Source organism: Lynx rufus, unplaced genomic scaffold, assembly GCF_022079265.1.
Source record: "Lynx rufus isolate CCGP_SWC_20201006 ecotype Redwood Valley unplaced genomic scaffold, mLynRuf1.p SCAF_26, whole genome shotgun sequence".
Classification (NCBI taxonomy): Eukaryota; Metazoa; Chordata; class Mammalia; order Carnivora; family Felidae; genus Lynx; species Lynx rufus.
Window position 1 is genome coordinate 14,991,788 of NW_025814841.1, and position 14,439 is coordinate 15,006,226.

General features: G+C 40.6%; 1 protein-coding gene across 1 annotated transcript in view; it reads right to left on the bottom strand.

Moving 5' to 3' along the window:
• NECAB1 (N-terminal EF-hand calcium binding protein 1) overlaps positions 1–14,439 on the bottom strand; it is a 191,792-nt gene that overhangs the window by 3,711 nt on the left and 173,642 nt on the right. Inside the window, exon 11 of the mRNA XM_047088996.1 lies at positions 918–995. Coding sequence (XP_046944952.1) covers positions 918–995 — 78 coding nt within the window. The remainder of the gene's footprint in view (positions 1–917; positions 996–14,439) is intronic.

The window sequence follows — 14,439 nt, forward strand, 5'->3', positions numbered from 1 at the left end:
AAAATAAATAAATAAATAAAAATCATCTTAAAGTGTAGGCCTGGAGTACAGAGTTGAATAAAGTTGCCCTTAAAGCTCCCTTTGGTGTTTAAGATTCTATTGGTGTCATTCTGTAGTATATTTTAAAAATGGTCTCAAAATAAAATTTTGCATGAAATAGGTATTTCCAGGTATTTGTTACTTTCATTACCATAGCTTAAACCCTAAATATGGACTTACTGGAGGGCTATAATCACTGCCATTTAAAACCAACTAGAGTTATTTAATCTCAGAATAGCAAAAATTTTCTTTATCCAATTTGTAATTTTTTAATTAAAAAGGTGGATTTGTTTTTTTTAACTTTGTTGAGGAATAATGGACAAATATGTACATTCAACATGTACAAAATGGTTTGATACACATATACACTGTAGAATGGTTATCCAGAGAAGTCGATTTGTTTTTAATCTTTTCCAAACAATGTCTTTAATTTCCATCCCCTCCCCTGCTTTTTGCAGTGCTTAGAGACATTTAGAAAAGTTAAGCTATGATGATATTAACCGTTATATAGTTTTATTACAAAACACCACAGAACTTATGAAAAAAATAGAAAGTAAAATGACTTTCTCATCCTTTGTGTCCTTTGTTCACCTGCCCCCCTGACACTTTAGATAGCCATGACCCATATCTAACTCTTACTTGATAAGCATCAGTAGAATGGTTATACTTAAAGTAGGACAATTACCAAAGGTACTTGTTTCAAGAGGAAAGTGGTTTCTAATCCATGAAATAAATTCCTAAAAATTTGGGATTGAGGAAACTGAGCAAAGGACACATTTTAAGGTAAGATAAAGGGAATGGGGCTTTTCCTACAGGTCCTAAAAATATCATGTATATTTCTCCCTGCTAGCCAAAAAAAAAGGCTGCTTATTACTTACCTATTCCACACACTACTGTTCTCCCAAAACTCATAAATCATGTAGCGAGATTCATTGGAAAGCTTTTGTATGGAAATGCTGGAATGGAAAAGAAAAGGCGTAAGTAGCCACAGGAAATTAAAGACAAACAGCAAACTACTTTTTCTAATCATCTCTGTATGTGGTATGAAACAATCTTATCTACTCATACAGGAAACACCCATGGTGCCTGCATGAAAAAGAGAGTTTTGTGAAAAATTATTTCAATATGTCTGTTTTGTTTGACATAATTTTTTAATTTTCTGCTTTGGCATCATGAAAACTGTCTCAGTATATTACAGACATCACAAATATAACTTCTGTAAAATTTCACTCCTTCAAAAGATTATCTGTTGTGTCAGGGTTCAGAAAAATGTTTTGTGCCACCGCCCCTGCCCTCAAAAGCGCAGCTTTTTGAATCTATCCTGTCACTCCCTATAGCTCTTTCCAAATTCCTGGTCTTACCCCATCCTTGGACCGACAGCTTTTGTTTGGGGTCCTGTTGTTAGCCATGTGAGTCCACACTGCTGCTATATAGCAAGGCTTCTGGCTCGCTACTGCCCAATGGTCCTCCTCCTCTCCTTCTCTCCCTTCTCCCCCCCACCCCCCACATACACACCTCTCAGTTTTCTCTGTTCAACTTTGAGAGTCTACATCCTAGCCATTTAGCCGTGATCGTAGTTTGTTGTTGTTGTTTGCTTTCCCAATTTAGGCAAGAAAAATTTGTCCCTTGAAGTTCTTTGACCAGTATGAGAGTGGCTAAAAGCCTATATAGTAGGTTTTGAAGGATTTGGGTGGGGATGTGCTGAAAAGACATGTTGAGGTAAAGGCTGGATGTAATCCTGGGGCAATGAACAGCCACTGAAGGATTTAAAGCAGGGAAGTAGCATGGTTAGAGCTGGGTTTTATTTATTTACTTTTTTAAGTTTTTTTTTTTAAATCTTTATTTTTGAGAGATAAAGAGTGTGAGTAGGGGAGGAACAGAGAGAGGGGAAGGCACAGAATCCAAAGCAGGCTTCAAGGCTCTGAGCTGTTAGCACAGAGCTGGATGCGGGGCTCAAACCCACGAACCGGGAGAACGCGACCTGAGCCAAAGTCGGACACTTAACCAACTGAACCACCCAGGCACCCCAGAGCTGGGTTTTAGAAGATCTTTCTGATGGTGGTATGAGGTATCCCATGGAGAACAGTCAATACAAAACAGGAAGAGAAGCTAGAAAGGTCATGATATTGCTTTCGTGATTCATGACAAAGATCCAAATTAAGGTATAAAGGAGGGGGGGGGGGGACAGATTCATAAATTTAAGGGAGAGCAGGAGACAAATATAAAGATGCCTTTAAAAAGTTAATTCCAGGGCCTTCCGGGGAAGATGGCGGAGTAGGAGGACCCTAAGTTCATCTCCTCCCATAGATGGAACTAGATGACACCCACACCAGTGTAAATAACTCAGAAAATGACCCATAGACTGGCAGAACAGAATCTCTACAGCTAAATGTAGAGAAGAGACCACATCTCACAGGGTAGGAATACTGTTGTTGAGAGCTAAATGGATCATTGGACCGTTGGCAGAAGGGAGGGACCCGTGGTGGTGCAGGGGGGAGAGAAACAGACCCTCACAATGGGAGACCTGCACAGGGAAGATGAATCCCCATAACATCTGTCTTTGAAAACCAGGAGGGCCAAATTTCACGAATTTTAAAAACCAGCAGGACTTAAAAGCTGGAACTTTAAAAAATCAGCAGGCTTGGCTCTGGGTGAGCCCGAAAGGCCGCAGGAAACTGAATCCCCACCCTTAAAGAACACAACAAACAGCCCCACTGAGATACAGCACAGGAGCAGCAGTTTGAAAAATGGGGTATACTAGAGGAAGATCTCTCGACTATTCTCAGGGCACGTGCTGGAGGGGCAGGGATCACTGGCAGACTTCTGGAACAAAGGAGCAGGCAGGTGCCGTTTCACTCTCCTGCTCCCCAGTATAAACCCACAGCCACCGGTGGGAACCAGGGAGGCATGGATGATCCCTACCTAACTTGCTAATACTCCGCATCCTGCCCCCCTGCGGTCCCCCGGGCAGCCCTGCACTTCTGCAGATCCACCGTCTCCAGTCTCAGCTCTGGCAGTGCAGGTCCCTTGCACAACAGACCGGCACAAACCTTGCTAACATCACACATCCTGCCCCTGTGCACTTGAGCGGATCTGCCCCCTCCAATATGCTCTTGGCTGGAGCCCACCCAAAGCACCACTCCAAAGTGACTCCAGCCCCTGGGAGAGGGGAAGATAACCACACATACACCAGGCCAACTACAGCCCCAGACGTGGAGTGGGGGCAGACAGCTGGTCTGATTACAGGCCACACCCAACAACAAAAACTCCCCAGGGCAAAAACAGCAAAAGTGCTACTATGTCTCTCTCTGTCAATGCGCGCTCTGACTCAAGCCCAAGGCAGCCTCAGACTGGCCCACCAACAGGGCAGGGACCAAACACCGCTGATGACAGGCAAAGAGAGCCATTGCAGGTGAGTGGACCGGAGGGAAAAGCGGCTCTGCCAAAACATTAGGGTGCATGCAACACACATAGCGGACACCCCTGAAGTGCCAGCTTCTGGTAAACGGGACACTGCACTGCAGGGCACTACAGGACCTCGTCTTCACGGCCCACTATTTTCAAGAGCAGAAGACAGAGCTGACTTTCCCAACACGCAGACAGAGACTAAATGAGGGGATAGAGAAATATATCCCAAATGAAAGAATAGGGCAAAACGACAGCAAGAGATGTAACTGAAACAGGTAAGTAATATACCTGATAGAGAATGTAATGGGCATAAAGACACTGAAGGTGACGAGTAGAGGACCTCAGTGAGACCCTTAACAATGAGACAGAAACATACAAAAGAACTGATCATAGATGAAGAACAGTAAATGAAACTATACACTAGATGGAAGAAAGAGTAGATTAGAGGAAGCAGAAAAACATCAGTGACTTGGAGGACAGAGTAGTGGAAAGCAAGCTGAATAGGAGAAAGAAAGAAAAATAATACAAAAGGAATATAAATTTAGGGAACTCAGAGACACCGTCAAGTGTAATAGTGTTCCTATTACGGGGATCCCAGAAGGAGAAAACACAGAAAAGAAGGCAGAAAATTTATTTGAAGAAATCATAGCTGAAAACTTCCCAAATCTGAGGAAGGAGACAGTAAAAGCAGCAAGAAAAAAGTTACATACAAGGGAAACCACATAAGGCTATGAGCTGATTTTTTTCTGCAGAAACACTGCAGGCTAAAAGGATGTGGCATGATATATTCAAAGTATTGAAAGGAAAAAGTCTTCAGCCAAAGACACTTTATTCAGCAGGGCTATCATTCAGAATAGAAGGAGAGAGAAAGAGTTTCCCAGACAAACAAAAGTTAAAGGAATTCATCGCCACTTAACCAGCCTCGCAAGAAATGTTAAAGGGAACTCTGAGTGGAATGGAAAGATCATGAGTTGGAATAAGAAGTACATTGAGAAGCACAAGAGAGTAAAGTTAAGTGCATATGTAAAAATTGGTCAAGGGGCTCACAATATGTAAATGTAAAGTATGTAAAGGATGTAAAGCATGACACCATATACCTATAATGTGGGGGGAGAGGAGTAAAGAATGAGTTCAAACATTAGCCACCATCAACTTAACATAGACTGCTATATGCATAAGATGTAACATGCAAACAGAATGGTAACCACAAATCAAAAACCTATATATGCAAAAAAACCAGAAAGGAATCCAAGAACATCTCTAAAGAAAGCCAACTGATTGTGAGAAAAGAGCAAGAGAAGAATGAAACAGAGAAGGACAAAAACAACCATAAAACAAGTAAAAAAATGGCAGTAAGTGCATATCTATTGATAATTTGAGTGAAAATGGACTAAATGATCCAATCAAAAGACACAGGGTGGTGGAATGGATAAAAAAGCAAGACCCATCTGTATGTTGCCTATAAGAGACTCATTTCAGACCTAAAGACACATGCAGATTGGAAGTGAAGGGATGGAAGAACACTTATCAAGCAAATGGACATGAAAAGAAAACCAAGGTAGCAAGACTTACATCAGCCAAGAGACTTTAAACAAATATTATAACAAGAGAAAAAGAAGGACATGAGATAATCATAAAAGGAATAATCCAACAAGAAGGTAAAACAACTGTAAATACTTATGCACCCAACATGGGAGTACCCACATACATAAAGCAGCTATTAACAAACATAAAGTAATCAAGAGTAATATAATAAAAGTAAGGGACATTAACATCCCACTTACATCAATGGACAGATCATCCAAACAAAATCATAAGGAAACAGTGGCTTTGAAAGACACATTGGACCAGATGGTTCTAACAGATATATTCAGAACATTCCATCCTAAAATGAATACACATTCTTTTCAAGGGCACACGGAACATTCTCCAGAATAGATCGCATGTTAGGCCACAAAAACAAGCCTCAAGGAATTAAAAAAGACTGACATCATATCATGCATCTTTTCTTACCACAATGCTATGAAAATAGAAATAAACATCAAGAAAAAAACTCTGGAAATAGCATATAGGAAGGTTAAATAACATGCTACTAAACAATGAATGGGTCAATCACGAAGTCAAAGAGGAAATTAAAAAATACATGGAGATAAATGAAAATAAAAGCTCATTGTTCCAAAATCTTTCAGAAGCTGCAAAAGCAGTTTAAGAGGGAAGTTTTATAGCAGTACAGGCCTACCTCAAGAAGCAAGAAAAATCTCATAATAGAGCTAGAAAAAGAAGAATAAAACCCCGAATCACTAGAGGAAGTAAATAATAAAGATTAAAGTAGAAATAAACAAAATAGAAACTAAAAAAAGCAATAGAACATACCAATGAAACCAAGAGCTGCTTCTTTGAAAAGATCAACAAAATTAATAAACCTTTAGCCAGAACATATCAGAGAGAGAGAGAGAGAGAGAGAGAGAGAGAGAGAGAAACTTAATAAAATCAGAAATTGAAGAGGAGAAATAACAACCAACATGACAGAAATACAAAGAATTATTAAGATGATATTATGAACAACGATATGCCAACAAAGTAGACAATCTAGGAAAAATGAATAAATTCCTAGAAACCTGTAACTTCCCAAAACTGAAGCAGAAAGAAACAAAATTTGAATAGACCAACTGCTAGCAGTGAAATTGAATCGGCAATCAAAAAACCCCACAAACAAAAGTCCAGGACCAGACGGCTTCACAGGTGAGTTCTACCAGACATTTAAAGAAAAGCTAATACCTCCTCTCCTCAAACTATTCCAAAAAATACAAGAGGAAGGAAAGCTTCCAGATTCATTCTGTGAGGCCAGCATTACCCTGACACCAAAACCAGATGAAAATACTACAAAAAAGAGAACTACAGGCCACTATCTCTGATGAACACAGATACAAACCCTCGATAAAATATTAGCAAAGTGAATTCAACAATACATTTAAAATATCCCAATCCATGAGCATCCATGAGAACCAATACTGTGAAAATGGCTATAGTACCCAGAGCAATCTACAGATTTAAAGCAATTCCTGTCAAAATACCAACAGCATTTTCCACAGAACTAGAACAAATCATCCTAAAATTTATATGGAACCACAGAAGACTCTGAATAGCCCAAGCAGTCCTGGAAAAGCAACGCAAAGCTGGAGGTATCACAATCCAAGATTTCCAGCTTTGGTATTAAGCTGTTGGGATCAAAAACAGTATACTACTGGCACAAAAACATGGAGATCAATGGAACAGCATACCCCACCCAGAAATAAACCCACCGTGATTATATGCTCAATTAATCTTTGACAAAAGAGGCAAAAATATGCAGTGGGAAAAAGACAGTCTCTTTGACAAAGGGTGTTGGGAAAAGTGAACAGCTACATGCAAAAGAATCAAACTGGACCACTTTCTTAAACCATACACAAAAATAAATTCAAAATGGATCAAGGACCTAAATGTGAGACCTGAAGCCATAAAGATCCTAGAAGAGGACACAGGCAGTAACTTGTCTGACATTGGCTGTAGCAACATTTTTCTAGATATGTCTCGTAAGGCAAGGGAAACAAAAGCAAATGTTAGGACTACACCAAAATAAAAAGCTTCTGCACAGTCAACAATCAACAAAAAGACAACTTACTGAATGGGAGACGATATTTGCAAATGACGTATCTGATGAAGGGTTAGTATCCAAAATATATAAAACACTTGTACAACTCAACACAAAACCCAACACATAATCCAATTAAAAAATGAGAAGACATGAACAGACATTTCTCTAAAGAAGACATCCAGATGGCCAAGAGACACATGAAAAGATGGTCAACATCACTAATCATCAGGGAAATGCAAGTCAAAAGCACAATTAGGTTATCACCTCACACCTGGGAGAATGGCTAAAATCAAAAACACAAGAAACAAGTGTTTGTGAGGATGTGGAGAAAAAAAAGAACCGTCATACACTGTTGGTGGGAATGCAAATTGGTGCAGCCACTGTGGAAAACAGTGTGGAGGTTCTGCAAGAAATTAAAAACAGAATTACCATGTGATCCAGTAATTCCACTACTGGGTATTTACCCAAAGAACAAAAAAACACTAATTCAAAATGATATGTGCGCCCCTATGTTTACAGCGGCATTATTTACAATAGCCAAAATATAGAAGCAGCCCAAGTGTCCACTGATAGATGAATGGATGAAGATGCGGTGTGTATATATGTGCGTGTTTGTGTGTATACACATCGCATCTTTATCCACACACATAACAGGATATATTACCCAGCTACAAAGAAGAATGGAATCTTGCCATCTGCAACAACATGGATGGATCTGGTGAGTATAATGCTAAGCAAAATAAGTCAATCAGAGAAAGACAAATACTATGATTTTGCTCATATGTAGAATTTAAGAAACAAAAGAAATGAAGAAAAAAAGAGACAAACCAAGGAACAAAGTCTTAACTACAGAGAACGAAATGATGGTTACCAGAGGGGAGGTGGGTGGGGAGTTGGGTGAAACAGGTGAAGGAGTTTAAGAGCACACTTATCATGATCAACACTGAGTAATGTATAGAATTGTTGCATCACTATACTGTACAACTGAAACTAATTTAACACTGTGCTTTCACTATTCTGGAATTTAAAAGTAAAGTAAAATAAAAAACTCTGTAAGTCCAGCTTGTTCAATCTAATGTTTTAGATTATATTCAGATGAGAAATCAAAATGAAAGTATAGACCAACAGCAAGGATATTTATTTCTATTTTTTATTATTTTTTAAATATAATTTATTGTCAAGTTGGCTAACATACAGTGTATCCAGTGTGTTCTTGGTTTTGGGGGTAGATTCCTGTGATTCAACGCTTACATACAACACCCAGTGCTCATTCCAACAAATGTCTCCTCAATGCCCATCACCCATTTTCCCCTCTTCCCCGCCACCCCCCCATTAATCCTCAGTTTGTTCTCTGTATTTAAGAGTCTCTTATGGTTTGCCTCCCTCCCTGTTTGTAACTATTTTTTCCCCTTCCGTTACCCCGTTACTCCTGTTAAGTTTCTCAGGTTCCACATATGAGTGAAAACATATGATATCTGTCTTCCTCTGACTTATTTCACTCAGCATAATACCACCTAGTTCCATCCACGTTGTTGTAAATGGCAGGATTTCATTCTTTCTCATTGCCAAGTAGTATTTCATTGTATATATAAACCCTATCTTCATTATCTATTCATCAGTTGATGGACATTTAGGCTCTTGCATAATTTGGCTCTTGTTATAAACATTGGGGTACGTGTGCCCCTATGCATCAGCACTTCTGTATCCGCTGGATAAATTCTTAAAAGTGCTATTGCTGGCTCATAGGGTAGTTCTATTTTGAATTTTTTGAGGAACCTCCACACTGTTTTAAGGATATTGATTTAAAAGATAACAGAGAATGTATCAGTGTAAAAGTCAAGCTAAATGTAGTTTAGGATTTACCTAAGTATGACCAGCAGGTGGTGGTAACTGTACACAGAAATTGTAATATTTTCCTTTAGCTCTTTGCTGGTAAATAGTTTAATGTGTTTCGCAAAGCTGTTGATCTGGATTGCCGAACTAAGGTATGATGAGCAAACATTGTTAGCTCAATTTCAAATATTCCAGGGAAAAGGTTTATAACAGAATCAAAGGAATTGGATGTAAAGTGAAATCAAAGATTTTTCTAATCCTAGAGTTCTTGAATAAGCTCCTGGTGGGGTGTAGGGGGCTGTTCCTGGAAATCCCAGAAATGAGCTGCAAATTGATGTGCATGTCTATTTTTTTCTGGGAAGAAAATCCATAGCTTCCGTTAAGAGTTTCAAAGGGTCTCTAATCTCCGAACTTAATTTGACCATGTAATGGACAAATTTCAACCCATGAGGTTTTTTTTTTTTTTTTCTTTTTTAGGATAAATTTTAAAATACTCAGCCTAGCATTTTAGTCTCTTCATGAACTGCCTGCTACAGACTAATTCATTTATATTACATATCACATTAAATACCAACTTATCCTGCTATTGGACCTTCCGTTTTTCTAGACATCCATAAGACTGTAAGGAATTCAAAAACTTTTAGCATAATTCTCATGCTTTTAAAGGACTGAAGAAAGTATCACAGGGGCATGAGATCGCGGTGTGAAGTACAACCCAGCAGGCCTACCTTTCGCTACAACTTGTTAGCTTTGTCACTTTGGGCCCATTACTGAACCTGTTTCCTCATCGGTAAAATGGTGATAATAACAGGACTGTGAGGAGTAAAGTGTTGCGTGTAGAATACTTAGCCCAGTCTTTGGCAAATTTTGTGCGTATCAGCCATTAGCTCAATAGCCAAGAAGAAAGTAGCACTTTCACTGGATGAGCAGTTACAAAGGCTAAATCCTCAATGGTGCTAAAGCTGAGAAGTATGACAAAAGTAAAAGAAACTGGAGAGAAAATGAGGCCAGGAAAAAAAAAAAACTGAAGGAAAAAAGACATATTTGTGAAAATGAGAAGCAGCAAGCCAATAATAATGATGATGATCATTATATTATTTATATACACTAACAGCAATGGTGATGATTGCTAACATGTGTATCACTCTGTTCCAGACCCTGGTGTAAACATTTTATGTGGATTAAGTAATTTTAATTACTCTGGGGACTCTGGGGAGTTGAAGTGACTCTGGGGATGATATACCAAACACTGTCTATTGCCCAACTATTACCCCCCTCTTTCTTAACAGAACCTTGCCATTGTTGAGTTTGCAATATATCCAATCAGCCCATCAGCACTGGACTGAGACAGTCATCACCATCTCACTCCTTTCTGTTGGACACCAGTATCCTCACCTACCCGGGAGTCAGGAACGACCATGTGACTTGAGCTGGGCCAATGAAATGCCAAGGAATGTATGCAGGGAAGCAAGGGCTTCTGGGAAATGCTTGCATCCTGAGGATCAGATCTTGAAGGAAGGCTTGTTGGTATTGCACCCTTCTCTTTCTTCCTGACTATAGGCCATCTGGTAAAGAGCCAGATGATAGAGCTGAAAGGCCAGTGCAGATTTTGGCTTAAAGGGACATGGGTGAAAATGCTAATCAGAATTGTGCTACTGACCGGGTGCTTTCAGGTAAGAATGAAACTGACCAATACATAGCAATGGTGTTTAAGGACATTGCTACTTGAGACTGTACAATACAGATAACATATGCAATGTGCAATAATGCCACTGAGAAAAGGTTAATTATGAAATAATTTTTAGAAACATTTCTCTTGGCAATATTTCCATTGAAAAGGCTTTGGGCTTGAATCATTAGCTTTCAATTATTTTCCAACTTAGAATTACATAGCACATTGCTGAGTTGTGGCTATATGCTTTAGTCTTGCTCCTCGATGTGTTCAGACTTCCTGTGATACTTACCACGCACTGGCTGAAGCAAGAGTTCTTTGGCTAAGCTGTCCCTGGATGCAGTCACTTAGAGCTTCAGCCCAGCCCTGAGCTTCAGCCGTGAGCTCCAGGATTGAATATTCCTAGCAGCTGGAAAATGGCAGTGAAACAGTTTCTAAGGGAAAGGATGTGGTCAGGAACAATTGGGGTTGAAGATAAGTTACCAAAGGCAGCTGGCTCTTCATGGAAAAACTCTCTTCCTCTTGGCTTCCTGCTTTCCCCATATGTCCTATGTTAATTCACAGAACCTAACCACAGGAGAAAAGGCCCATCAGGAGGGACAATCTCCACTTCTCCACACGAAGATCCAGCCACCAATTTATTTCACCTACATAAAAATGCTGATTAATGATATGCCAGAGGGTATCATTCGTTCTTAAAAGATGATTCTTTGGCCATGGTAAAGTTCAGGGTCAATTCTAATACAATTCCACATTCAAGTTTCCTGAGCCCTTGACATAGAGTTTAGAATACAGACAAATTCTAGAATTCACATCTGAGAGTGACTTCAGAAAACATTTTATTCTACTTAGCAGCAGTGAAATTTTAGGCCATGAATGAATAACTGATTTTCCCAACTGGATTCTAAGACCCTTGAAAGCAGAAACTCTTCTCATTTTTCCCTGTATCAAGCATGGTTCTAAGAATACACACATATATTCAATTGGTGCCTCCCCCCAGGGATTAATAAGCCTTCATGATTACAAAATAAGCAAAAAGATCATCAAACAGTGCACATGCACACGTGTGTGCGTGTGTATAATAGACGGATCACACAACTGATCTGCTTGGCTTTTCCACTAACAACTCATTTTAAAACTCAATTGACTAATACTCCGACAAGGGCTCTGTCAGCCCCTAAACAGCTAAGTCTTACAGTCAAGTACCTTCAGGGCAAAAGCCTCTCTAATTCAGTTGCCGGAATTTAAGAAAATAAGACCCTGTAATTGGAACAGAAGGGATCTTGTCCATTCTACCCATGGTTAACCACAGAAAGTCTAGGAAACTTTAATTCAACGATGACCAAATACGGGTAAGAAGGATTAAATGTGGGTTTTGGAGTCAGACACACTTGGGCAAGATGGTTAATGTATCTGAGCGTATTTCCTCCTTAACTGGAGGTGATACATCAGATCACTGCAGTGAAGAAGAAATAAGAGCATGGGCACAAACTGCTTAATCTAGTAGCAAATCCTTAATTCCTACTCTGTGTTACAGCGGCATTTCCTATCTAGCCATGGTGAAGCTGAGCCTAACATTATGGGAGAAGAATCTGCAAAAGTGGTAATTCTCAGAGTTTTATTGTATCAGCCAAGCCCAAGGCAACAGTGCAGGGCACGGTGGAGCATGACTGACAGCGTGAGCGACCCATTCGCCCATCAATGGATGCAGACAGGAGACTGAATTGGATTAACGGCGCAACTGAATTTAGGCGTGCCAGCATAACGTGTATTCCATATGGTTTGCACCCATGTGGAGTGGTTCTCTGATGCTCCTTCCATCTGATGAAGTCTACTTTTTGAGAATTTCAGTAAAAGAAGGAAATCAGCTGAAAAATCAGCAATAAGTGAGTCAAGAGTCCTTAAAAAACAAACCGGTCGTGCAAGGGAAGAGGAGAAGCTGAGTCTCCATTTATCTCCCTGGAAGAGGATCCTCTCCCTCCCTGTTCTTCACAGCTGGAGCCGAGGGAGCAATTTTCCTTGGCTGCTGAGAGGACAGAGTCCGTGGCAGGCAGCACAGATCTATCTACTCAGCTGCTCTCCCACACCTGCTTCCCCCCCTGCCGGGGCCGTCCGCCTGGCTTCAGGCCCTTTGTCCCACACACATTAAAGCAGTATCTCTGAACCCTAAAAAATAAGCAAACTTTGTGCCCTATTTATAAATGCAAGAAGGCTAAACCATCCCTGGAGATTGTGATAACCAAACCAGACTTGATCTGCTCTATGTTCCCATTTCTTTGGCTAGTACCGTGCTCTACTTTCTGTAGTGGATGGTGTACAGGTGCACACGTGCACACACATCACACTCTTTTTGCATTTTCCAAGCAGTCACTTCCAGTTTTACGTGAGTAGGCTTTTAAAGCTATATAGACTCTCACTTTGGCAAATCCCTAGGTCACTGAACTAAAAGGACTACAATGGTTTCAATGTGAGCCCTTCTGAGTTTGGTGTGAAGTAGGATGACGACAACAACAACAAAGCAAGCTCAGCATCTCCTGTGTTTCTCTTACAATGGCATGACTGGAAGATGGTGAGCGTCTGCCCTAAACAGCGCTGAGCAAGTCCCCTTAAATGCCAGAGAGTGGGTCAGAGGTCAGCCAGCCAGATGAGGAAGCGATAGCAACCCCAGCTCACGGTCTCTGGGCCTCTCTGGGCCGAGCACTCAGTTAATCCCTCACAATCACCTTAGGAAGTTCGAGATGAGGAACGGAAGCTTAGAGCCAATAAGGATCTTTCCCTAAATCACAAAACGAATACGATCCCAATTTTAACTCCAGAGCCAGACTTCTTAACTGGGGAGGTATTCTGTTGGAGCATGAATAAAACAGAATTACTGGGAGTAACACCGAAGTACTCAGAGACATAAAGTATGAGTTTCTATGCGTGTGTGTAATACACACGTATGCACACATGCATTTAAGAGCTTTACCGAAGGAATACTTGAAAAGCATTATGAAATGCAGTTTAAACCAGCTCCCAAGGCAGGGGTGTTCTGGTTGTGGTCGTTTTCCAGAAGCAGGTGAGTCTGGGGCTGGGCTTTGGACTCGAGGCAGAATGTGGGCTTGGCCAAGACCTACCAGCTGGCCATGCATTTCTGGGGAGGGAGAATGGCCGGGCCAGAGGCACGGATTATGCTGGAAAGGCAGTGGGCAGCTGGGCAAGCTCCGGTGAGGGAGAGACAATGGTAGCAGTGCTATGGATTCTCGAGTCGGACAAACACAGCACCAGAGAAACAGCTAGCCCTTGGTTAAGACACTCAGAGAGTTACTGCAGTTCCTGATTAAGGGAACAGTTTATAATAACTGTTTCTGGAAAAATTTTTCTAGTAACTGTTTGTTGGACCACTTGGAGTAGAGAAACTGAAAATGAGGAATAGATCATAAATTTTAGTAGCCTAAGATAATTGAAGCCTGAGCTGGGGCGGCTATGGAAAGAGGTTTTTTTTTTTTTTTCTAAATGACCTGTAATCAAGACTTCAGATATTGTGCAGTTTCATAATGGCTGAAATGATTATTAGGATATGGGGCATGTTGCCAAGGGAGCAATCAGAGCTAGATGTACTGGACTTGGGGCCTCATCTACCAGAGGTGATTTTAAATCAGCGTGGGCCTGCCTGGAGGCAAAAGGGGAGATTTCAGTCTATGCAAAATTCTCCGTTTCAAATCGTTCTCTCCGTTTTATTTCCCTTGGTGCCCCCAGTGATCAAAATCCACACAGAGCCCAAGAATAAAAGAGCAACACCCAGCTAAAGTCTGCCAAAATGCATCACCCGGAAGGCTGGAATAATCAACAGAAACACAAGGAAATTCTCAAA